Source organism: Salvia hispanica, chromosome 1 (genome assembly GCF_029641045.1).
Source record: "Salvia hispanica isolate PSC_SH4W2 chromosome 1, Shi_PSC_v1, whole genome shotgun sequence".
Classification (NCBI taxonomy): Eukaryota; Viridiplantae; Streptophyta; class Magnoliopsida; order Lamiales; family Lamiaceae; genus Salvia; species Salvia hispanica.
The window spans coordinates 9,562,835-9,574,748 of record NC_142692.1 but is presented as its reverse complement, the minus strand read 5'-3'; the positions used below and the strand labels follow the sequence as shown (position 1 = coordinate 9,574,748).

The 11,914-nt window shown below is 35.0% G+C and overlaps 1 protein-coding gene across 1 annotated transcript; it reads right to left on the bottom strand.

The window, feature by feature from the left end:
• Positions 1 to 8,602: 8,602 nt before the first annotated feature.
• On the bottom strand, positions 8,603 to 10,939 carry LOC125210324 (uncharacterized). Its single transcript, XM_089059569.1, has 5 exons — positions 10,716 to 10,939; positions 9,334 to 9,442; positions 9,092 to 9,271; positions 8,758 to 9,007; positions 8,603 to 8,652 (listed from the first exon to the last, which is right to left on the bottom strand). The coding sequence occupies exons 1-5, from the start codon at positions 10,937 to 10,939 to the stop codon at positions 8,603 to 8,605; spliced, it is 813 nt and encodes a 270-aa protein (XP_088915695.1).
• Between the last annotated feature and the right edge of the window lie 975 nt (positions 10,940 to 11,914).

Here is an 11,914-nt window from a genome sequence, read left to right as displayed (position 1 = left end):
ATGTGTTAATAAGAATAATAATATTAAAATATTATGTGTTAACGGATAACACGAACACAACACGAACACGCATTGTTAACGGATAACACGAACCCGACACAAACACGACACGAACACGACACGAAATTTTCGTGTCCTTAATGGGTCGACCCGATAAGGACACGAACACGATAAGCTCTGACCCAAACCCATTAATTTCGTGTCGGTTCGTGTCGTGTTATCGTGTCGTGTCAAAAATTGTCAGCCCTAAGTGCAAGGCTATATATAACATAAGCCATAACAATCATTTTGGGGTAAATTAGATATTGTAGGTATGTTATCTTCTACTCCCCTCAAGTTGAGCATCAGACTTTTCGATAAACTTATGACGATATTTAATTTGGATTTGGTTAACGAACAATTTATACTCGTATTTAGAAGTTCTTTAATTTAATAAATAATTTTGGCTTTTAATTAAGAATTCTTCAATGTCTGATTGAGTTTAGGCGCGTGCAAGGAGTTGTTAGATTTCTTTATTCAAAGTTTAGATTCGTTTTAAAGAGTTCTTTGATTTTTAGTTTGTTTGGTAGTAGTATGGCAATAACGTTATCTTTCTTAGTACATGTTGCTCTTCGATTTTTAGGTTGTTTGGTAATAGTATGGCAATAACTTTATCTTTCTTAGTACATGTTGCACTAACTTTAAGGAACTTGCCAACTTTTTCTAAGTTTTTTTTATCAAGATCATGAAAAAACACTGAATATATTTGTACCTTTTGAAAATGCAGGGTAGGCAGCAATTTCAGTAATTAGTGGAAACAATTTCACGGTCACTATTTTTTAACAAATACTCTCAATTTTATATTCAGTCCTTTTGTCTCAAATTTTGCTAAAGGAAACTGCCACTTATTCTCATAATAAAAAAACTTGAACAATTAAACCTCAGCAATTTAAATTATTGGACCATCTTATCCTTTGAGCTAGGTGCCTACAAATTAGCACGAAAATAGTCACTAGGTCCGTCAATTGATACCTTATAACTTGCAACAAGGCAATTTATATATACATCTATACATATATAATCGGAAATTTATATACACATCCCCTCTTACCATCTATACATATATAAAAGCCTGTGATTTGAACTTTGCCAATTCTGTAATCGGACATATGGTAAATATAGACAATTAACCGTGGTTCTGTGGGCCGAAGGATCAGACATGATCGAGTTAAGAGTGCTTTTTGTTTGAATATAAATTGCATATCTTGATAGATATGATATGTTGTTTGCAATGTGAATGGTTTCAACACTAAGAAGTTGTGTTCCCAGACATGATGCGCAGGCTAATCTGATTTGTCTGCAGTCGGTATCAGGCCAAAAAAATACGATTCAAAATTGTGAAATTAGTCTTGGTATAAACTAAAACCTCAAATGGAAGAAGTGCACATGGCATTCTCAATTTCATGTTTTATTTTTATTTTTATGCAATTGATATCTTCATAAATAAGTATAATAGGAAGAATTGATATTGGTATTATAAACACTACACATTATGTATGGATAAAATGCCTATTAATTTGTTTTAGTAAATTATTTAGCAAATGTCCTCAATTATATATTGTTGCTCATTTATTAAGATTGCATTAACCGAACAGTTATATGACTATTTTACTTGAATTCCACATTTATTAAGCGTCGTAGAAAACCTTTGGCTGTGAAAAAAAATTGTTAAAACAATAAGAAAAATAAACGTCTGGATTTCATGTTTCCAAAATCAATGAATTCCCAAAATAATACTCCAAAAGCGATGGAGGAGGCTGGCCCAGTCTCGTTCCTTCCATATTATGAGCTCTTAACTGGGCTATTTAAGTGAAAGGCCCAATACTCTAATCCAATGTATACGCTTCCCAAAATTTATTTTATACGTATAATCGTATATTTGAACTTTCCTATAGTCCGCAAGTTGAATTTAATTTTAGTCACGAAAATTTGTTTAAGTTCTATGTAAACATGAGTTCTAAGAAAAAGTGATCATAAAATGTATGTAAAAGTAATTGTACAAAAAAAATCAGTATTATGATGGTTACATTTGGTGAACTGATGGTTAAATTTAGTCATGAAACCGCCGGCAGTAATCCATTGGCAAAATTTACCAACGGACGTTATCGATAATATTTTTATCAACATCGTTGATCCGTCGCTATTAATCCAGATTACTAGAGAAATATAATATACAGTATGCTGGTAAATTTGACATTTTTAGTAATGGACACATTTGACCACGTCCGGGCTGGGTCAACCTGCACGCACACAGCGCACGAGTATGTTCTTGCATTAATTGTCTTTTTTGTCAATATTGAATTTGATATCGGTCGTGCAATAAATAAATAAAGCTTACTAGCATAATCTAGATGTACCTTAGGGATCTTTTAGCAAATAAAGTAGCGTTTTAATTAAAACCATAATAACCTTTCCACTAACCTAATCCCAAAGTGATAAAAGCAAATAATTAGGCTGAACTTGATGTCACTTGTTAAATGGCCGATCTGCATGCAAAGTCTCGTCATAAACTTTTTCACATGATTCGTCATCCCATGTTTAATGATTACATATTGTTTTGCATGATGATTTCTCATCTTAATTAAAAAAAAAACTAATCTCCGATCCTACATCTGTTTATAGTCTAAATCAATTCACATGACTTTTTTAGAAGGAAATATGGAATAATGTAAGTGGTCAATACTACTAACATTAGTATGGCGCTACAAATCACTAGTAACTTAATTTACCAAACTAATTACTATATATGGAGTATATGATTATTGGCATGCCTCAAATGATAAAACAAAATGTACAATTTGTGAAAAATACAAAGTTTATACAGACATTTACCAAATGCAGTCACAACTATTTTCCAAATATAGGATTTTTTTGAAATTCTTTTATTATTATTTAAATCTAAATTCTAGTAGTATTAGCTTTCGTATAATTAACACTGTTCGTTTATTATGTTGCGCTAACTCTCACTTCAATCAGTTCAGTTGAAAGTTTGACAACGTTTTGATGCTTTAAACAAAACATCAACATGATTATAATTTATAGGTGTGTATGTAATTATTGTTTCTATTCTAGTACTCAATATTCCAACTTCATGTGTACGTGGCATGTCATTACAGGTTACAAAAATCTCCCTATTAAACAATTTTCAGAAGAGGGAATTTTTTTTTAGTCCACGAACTTTGTCAAAATATCATTTTAAGTCCGTGAACTTTGATAATATCATTTGAGGTCCGTCAACTATGAGCTAATATCATTCGAAGTACTTTTTTACTATTTCCAAGATATTATGGACGAAAATACCCCCAATACCTTGAATGGTATATTTTTAATTAACTTATCACATACTCATATTTTCGACGAATTTTCTAAATATAATTTGGCCTTCAATATTATCACTTAATTTTGTGACATGCAAGAAAAGTTTCTTCAACATTTTATAATTAAAGAATTTTAAAATATTTTTGACGTATGGATACTCGTAAAATATCAAGGTCACGGTCAATAGACGATACTTGAGTATTGATATATTATTTAAAAATAATATCAATATATCAATATTCAAGTATCATTTATTGACTGTGACACTAATTTTTACGAGTATCCAAATCTTAAAAATATTTTTAAATTTTTTAATTATAAAAAGTTGAAGAAGGAACTTTTCTTGTATGTCACAAAAGTGATAATATTGAAGGTTAAATCATAGTATTTATAAAATTCATCGAAATTATATAGTAAAAATATTTATAAAAAATATGAGTATTTGATAAAGTTTATTAAAATACCCTTCAAGGTATTGAGGGTATTTTCGTCAGAAAAATTTGGAAATAGTAAAAAAGTATTTCAAATGATATTAACTCATAATTGACGGACCTAAAATGATATTTTCAAAGTTCACGGACCTAAAATGATACTTTGACAAAGTTTATAGACAAAAAAAGATAGTTCCCTATTTTCAAAATGCTGACTTTGTTCCTTATCGAGTACATTCCTTTATTACTCATGATAATTTATTAATATGTACATTTTTTGTATACTCACAATCGACACTAAAGGAGCGTGTAATTTGATAAAAAGATTTTTATTAATTTCATATCGTGATTCATTTTTCATTAGTATATGTCCTACGCAAAATTATTTTGTCTCTGATAGTCTTCGTATAAGTTAGTTATGTTCTGCGTAGAAATAGCCAGAAAAGTCTAAAGCTCAACATTCGATCGCGAAAAGAATGTGAACATTATAAATCTCAAATCTCTAAGTTGACCCCCAACGTTTGATTCGAATTGATCAAACAAAGTAAATTATGGCCTCTGCATATATCCATATTATAAAGCTCAAAACTCAAGTCGAGCCTAACGATTCGATCCAAAACAAGCAAAAATTGCATCAACGTTATATAATAATCCCCATAGTCAAATCTACCATTCACGTCGAAAACAAAGTGAAAGTTCTTTTCTACTACATGTTGACATTAGAAAAATGAGAATGCTCGTAGATCAAGTTCAAGAAGATTGAGAATGCATATATTTCCAATAACTGATAAAGGCTATCCAATGTTCAACTTGAAGAAAAGAGTCATATGGGAGCTAACTTATTAACTGCAATCCGCGTGTATATATATATATATATAGAGTTTTGATCTATAAAGACCAGATTTAAATACAGAAATGCAGAACACGGTCATACGTAAGACATTTTTAGGTCATAGTTAGTTTATTTTTAGGTCATGCTTTGTTAGCATGCCCTAAAATGATCTTAACATGACATAAACCCAAATCTTATAATATGACCTAAAACTACTTAATTATGACCTTCCGTGTTTTTGGTTAATTATTGACCATTAGATCATCTAATCCTAGGGCCGAGATTTGGGCTGCATTTCTGTATATATATATATATATATATATATATATATATATATATATATATATAGGGTCTTGTTAGGTTGAGATAATTTAGCTAAATTGAGAAATGAGATGCAATATGGGCCACTAATCCACAAGCTAAACAAAATGTCAACAAATACAACATTATGTCAACAAGGGGGTAAAATTGTAATTTCTTTAATAAAGAAAGCGTGAAACATCCAAACTGATTTTAAACCAATTTCTAAAATTTCTCTAAAATCTCTCTTCCAAAATCTTCAAATCTTCATCTGCAAAATCTCGCTGATCTTCAAAATTCAAAACGTAAACATTCAAAATCTCGCTGATCTAAATGACGAATGAAGAGGAAAATCTGAAAGACGGATTGGTAGGAAGAGAGGCGGTAGACGCCACTGGAGGCTTCTCGGAGGAGGATTGGTCGCTCGTTGATGAAGATCGGGAGGGTTTCGGTGGTGGAGGAGAGGATGAAGGTGAGTTTGTACACGAAGAGACATAATCGCTTCTCGATCCCCGATTTGCCTAATCCGATGTTGATGTAGATCGTGTCGAGCACGATTCCGAGTCCTATGGCTTGCAATGTGTTGCTGACGAGCAATTGCTTCGTCCTGTAAATCAATTTCCAGAATCGGAAGGATAGGAGTGTGATTTCGTGGATTCTCGAGCTTCCAGATCTGATTTTGTGTCCAATTGGAGGAGGAGAGATGGATTCGATTGATTTTTCCGGCTACTGCTCTGGCTGTTCCAGTGGTTGGAGGTCGGTGAGGATTTCCATGGCAAATTTGAGGGGATCGAGCTAGGGGGGGGGGGACGGTGAAGCCGTTGGAGAGGAGGAAGGCTTCGAGGGAGGAGTTGTCGCCGTGGTGGATCACGAAGCAGTAGCCGCCGCCGCAGGGCGTGCCGCCGGAGCTCTTCTCCGTGCTGCAGTAGGTGAAGAGAGCGTTTGTGCCGTTTTGGAGCCACCAGCAGCGCAAGGGGACGGCAGAGGTGGTGGAGCTCGATCGGATTCTCCAGGTGTTTGATGAATTGATTCAGAAGGTGTGTGCGTTTATGCGTGTGAAAGTTTAGAGTGAATTGTCTCTCTAATCTAATTATTAAGATTCGATTTTTTTCCAAAATAAAATGTTCTTTTTTCTTGTTTATAGTGATGGTTGAATGTGTTCTGTTTTTCTAGCAAATGTTTCCTTTCTTTTCAATGAGGGATTTTTTTTGGTGGATTGTTTTTCTTATTCTTGAGCTGAAATTGTTCTTGATGGAGTTGCTGTCTTACTTAATTCTGCTAATTTTTTATTGGTCTTGATATCTTACCATATCTAATCTCTCTCTCTGTTTGCCTCTTGAGCTAAGATTTCCATAGCTTCTTGGTTCCTGAAAGAAACATATTGATCTATTTGAGAGAAAGAGTGAGAGAGAGAGGAAAACATCTTGATCTTGTAAGGAATAGAGTGAAAAGCAGCACTCAATATTGATGATGACGATGATGATGTGCAGAGCCATAAAATAGTAGTTATCTTTTAATTACAAGAATTGTTTTAGTTGTTGACACTATATACAAGTTGTTAACAAGATGTTGACATTTCGCCTTCCGATATGGAAGGCGAAATGGAAGGCTTCTCGATCGACGCTGCCGAGTTCCCCGATTTCTTAGGCGTCATTCTGCTCGATAGCATTGATTTCAACGATCTCTTCCTCGGAATCGAAGCCGGCGATGTTTTGCCCGATCTCTAGATGGATGCCGAGAGCTCCTCGCCGACAGCATTGATTTCTACTCTTTGTTGGATTTTGTAGTGAGATCTGCAATTTTACTCATTTTTCCTGAATTGGAATTTGTAGATCTAAAAATTGGAATAATAAGATTTGTGAGATATTGAATCCTCGTGTCGAAATTGTTAAATTTTTTAATTGACCAATAGATTTTGTGTATGTTGGTGGAAGCTCTGCGATGTTTCTGAAAGTAAGTAATATGTCAGCTACACTTTCAAGTCATGTCAACTACACGTAAAAGTCATGTCAACAATTATATGTCATGTCAACTACACTTTCAAGCCATGTCAACTACACTACAAGCTATGTCAACAATAATTATAAGCCATGTCAACTACACTTTCAAACCATGTCAACTACACGTACAAGTCATGTCAACTACACGTACAAGCCATATCATATCAACTGCACACACATATAATGTCAACTATGTGTACAATCCATGTCAACTACACATCAAATGTAAACAACTATGTAGTTGACATCAAATGTCAACAACTGTGTAGTTAACATAAAAAAAAAATTAAATTGAAAAGAATTAAATTTTTTTTAAAAAAAAATTAATTTTTTTTTTAAAAAAAAATGTAAAAAAAATTCAAAAAAAAAACCATGTCAACTACACGTACAAGTCATGTCAACTACATGCACAAGCCATGTCAACAATTATAAGTAATGTCAACTGCACTTTCAAGCCATGTCAACTACATGTACAAGCCATGTCACGAAATTATAAGTCATGTCAACTACACTTTCAAGCCATGTCAACTACACTTTCAAGCCATGTCAACTACATGTCAATTGATATGTGAATTATAAGTGTTATTTTTTAGTTGTTGACATTTTAATACGAGTTATTGACATTCGATATTCTCGGTATTGATATGTGAATTATAAGTATTATTTTTTAGTTGTTGACATTTTAATACGAGTTGTTGACATTCGATATTCCGCCATTTTAGAAATGAAATGACGATAATACCCCTAGTTGGCATAATCATGTCAACTATACACATATAATGTCAACTATAAGTTGTTGACATTTGATGCAGCCACTCATTCATAATTTTCGTGCGATGTCAACAGCGTGTAGTTTATGTCAACTAGGGGTATTATCGTCAATAGCTTGCACATCAAATGTCAATAGCCTGCATCAAATGTTAACAACTTATAGTTGACATTATATGTGTATAGTTGACACGAATTGTATATGTAGTTGACATTATATGTGTGTAGTTGATATGAATTGTATATATAGTTGACATGGATTGTACACATAGTTGACATGAATTGTAAATGTAGTTGACATTATATGTGTGTAGTTAACATTAATTGTATATGTAGTTGACATAGATTATATAGGTAGTTGACATGCATAGTTGATATTAAAAAGGGGAGATAACTAAATCTTAGCAACTAATTTTCAAATGAGAAATATTACCAAACAATCAGAGTGCAAAATATTTCATGTTTTAATTTGGAGAAATAAAAGAGAGAGACACGTAACATTTGCCTCAAAAGCAGAATTCTTTACGTATTTTCCGTTCCTTTCATACTTGATAAATCATCCAACAACAATAAAAAAATTGTACATTTAACATTTCTTCAATATCGAGAATATCAAATGTCAACAACTAACAAATAACACTTATAATTGACATATCAATACCGAAAATATCGAATGTCAACAACTCGTATTAAAATGTCAACAACTAAAAAATAACACTTACAATTGACATATAATACCGAGAATATCGAATGTCAACAACTAAAAAATAACACTTATAATTCACATATCAATAGCCAAAATATCAAATGAACTAAAACAAAGTTGAGATATCACAGTTAACAGGCAAGAAAAAGCAATAAAACTGCCAGACATCCAATTCAATCATCAAATAAAAGTTCAATCATCAAATTGGTCAATCATCTGCGTCGGACGCACTACCAGAGGAACTCCCTGAATCAGAATCTGTAAAAAACAAGCTTAAACGAATGAACATCTTTTTCTGTTTCCGTTTTCCATACTTTCACCCCCAACACAATGTAGAAACGCAAGAAGAATCAGTATCAATACCACTCGAGGATGACGAATCGCTGCTTGAGCTGCCAGAACTGCTTGAGCTACTGCTGCCATTGCCTCTACCATCATTCTCCTGTCCAACAACACCATCATTCTCCTGCCCAGCAACACCTTCTTTCACAAACTCAATCTCCACAACAACAGGAAAACTCGTTGCTGGCATATCGTCATCAATATCTACATCATCTTCATCATTTTGTTTCATCATCTTGCCACAATCATCATTCTTGTCGCTCAATGCGCCCTACACAACATTACCAACAACATGAATAAACAGTGAAAACACCACAAAAAAGATAAAAATCTTGATGCAAATTTAACTTACCACATCAGCATCAGTAACAGGACTGGAGGGAATAGAAACTCCAGCAGCTGGATTGTTGTTCATCATCAACGCTTGCCGATTTGTCTTGCTCACCATCTTCTTCGAATTGGTCACAAACCGATCAAGTTCCCACAACGTTTCCGTATCAAGAGCCTCAATATCAAGCTCAATTTCATTGACATCCTATCAAGTTCCCACAGCGTTTCCGTATCAAGAGCCTCAATATCAAACTCAATTTCATTGACATCCTGTGCCAAATGCTCATCCCTCTTCATGATTATCTGTACAAGTTGAGGCATCTTCTCTTGGGGTAAATTCTGCAACCCAAATCCAAGTTTTGTTGACATCCAATTCCTGATAATACTTCCAATTCTATAAACAAATCAACAATTAAGCTTGCAAAAAGTTCAAATCCTATAACAAAAGCAAATATTGGAAAATCAATCTCTCAAATGAGTTCACATCTAATACAATTGAATCATCTACTGCAAAAATATGGTAATATGGTTGCAACAGAAGCGAAAATCTCATAAAAATGTTGATAGCAAAAACACAAGTTAATAGCAACTCATCAAATCATGATCAAGGAAAAACAACTACTTAGTCTACAGTCATCACAGCAAGCACTACAAGGCAAAAAAAAAACAGAGACGTATCAAAATGCCTCTATTTTACAGAAATCAGTAAAACATGAAAAGAAAATAGATGAATTCGAATTAAAACATGGTACAACCACAACAAAAATGCTTGTTTCAAATAAATAAAAATGGAAAAGAGAACAAAGAAATTCACCTAAACCTGATCTACTTTCCCCAAATAACCACATAGTGTTAGCTCAAACAATTAAAACATGAAAATAAAATAGAATTAGCCAGAAAAGTAGAAACAGAGTATGAGAGATGCGGTGAAATGAGAACAAAAATTGAAGTGCATCTCACCCTATCAAACGATTTACTCCCAAATTTAAACAGACATGCAGAGTGAGCTTTCGGGTTCCTGTTTTTGTGAAATACTCCCAAAGTTCACCATCTCCGATCAGCATTTCACCTTCTCCGATCACCTATATGTAGTTGACATTATAGGTGCGTAGTTGACATTAAAATTGAGAATCTAACTCTTAGCAACTAATTCCCAATTAGGAAATATCACCAAACACCTAGAGTGCATTATGATTAAACTTGATTCCTCACTCCAACACAATTGATAATCTAAACCTAAAACTTCCAATTCCATAAACGAATTAATAATCAAGCTTGCAAAAAGTTCAAATTTTATAACAAAAGCAAATTTTGATGAATCAATCTTTGAAATCAGTTCATCCAATTCCATAATCTGGCGGTGATATTGAATTTGTCTCATCTTTAATTGTTGAATCTGCAGCTGCAAAATCTTCAAATCAAATTTGTTGGATTCATTGAAAAGCAGCAGCTAATAAGATGTCATCATCACTCCTATCAGCGAATCCAGCACTAAATTCCAGTAGATCGTCGATGAGGAGACGGAACAAGAAGAAAATCCATAGTCGCGATATAGCAGAAAATAACGATCAGCACCAAAACTCACCAATCGAATGGAAATCGGAGACGCAGCAGCAAATCTACTCGTCGAAGCTCCTCCAACCGCTCACCAAGTCCGGAACGGCGACGGCTCGCTCCTCAGATTCGCGCTCGTGATTCCGGCGAGCTGCCTGAACACGAAGCTGAATTCGCCGTCCGCGTTAATTGATTGATTATTAGATTTTGACTTCGTCAGCTTGTCTGCCGTCACTTTAGGCGACGGCGTCCGGCTCCCTGCTGTGGCAGCTCTTCCGGCGGAGACATGATCGAGCTGCCACCACCTCGTCGCCGTCATATCAGCGCAATCGCAGGCGCAGGCGGCGCTCAAACATGCGCTACATGATCGCTGCAAGCTCAATTCACAGCTGCCACAGCCTCTGTTGTTTCACCACTCCGTTTCACCCTACGTTTCTAGACGGAAATCGCACACCGGCGCATCCGCGCCGCGTCACCCCCACGGCGGGCATAAGCTCTTCTTCAGCACTCCCCAATTGATGCCTCGCCGCTCAATTGCAGTCGAGATTGAGAGGTTTTCTTCTCTGTTTTGGGGATTTTCAGATCGAAACCCAATTTTTCTCTCCCAACAATGCGTCCAGATGCAAGGAATCAACATTTACCATTCTACCCTTTCATATTAAATTAATCTAAATATATTTATTGTGTGGCAAAATCTGGACCACTCATTTAATAAAAATGAGTGGCTGATATTGCATCTCATTTCTCAATTAGCCTAAATAATCTCAATTGATCACAATCCTATATATATATATATATATATATCCCAAATCCGTTATATTGAAATTGTACGTAATTGGACAACTAATTAATTTCGTAAAGGAAAAAAAGAGAGGAAAATATAAACTTGATGTTTTAGAGTGTTCACTATAGGGGAGCCGCGGCTCCCTATAGTGACGGGGATGGGCGGTCGCGGCGGGGGGGGGGGGGGGGGGGGCACGGGGCCGCGGCTCCCCTTTTTCGAATTTTTTATTTATTTTTATTAATTCTATAAATATACCCATTTTTTCCCAATTTTTTACACCATTCCAATCTCCACTCTTTTCATTTTATCACCAATTCTACTTTTGAAAAATGAGTTCCGACGATGAGTTCCAACAATTGGTGGATAGGGAGTTCGATGAACTCGTTCAAGAGGTGCAACGGGAAGCAGAAGAGGAGGAGGCAGCGGCGGCGTTCGTTCGCCCGTTCTATCATCGGCGGACCATCTGCCGTGACCATGTTGGGGCAGACCAGCGGTTGATGGAAGACTACT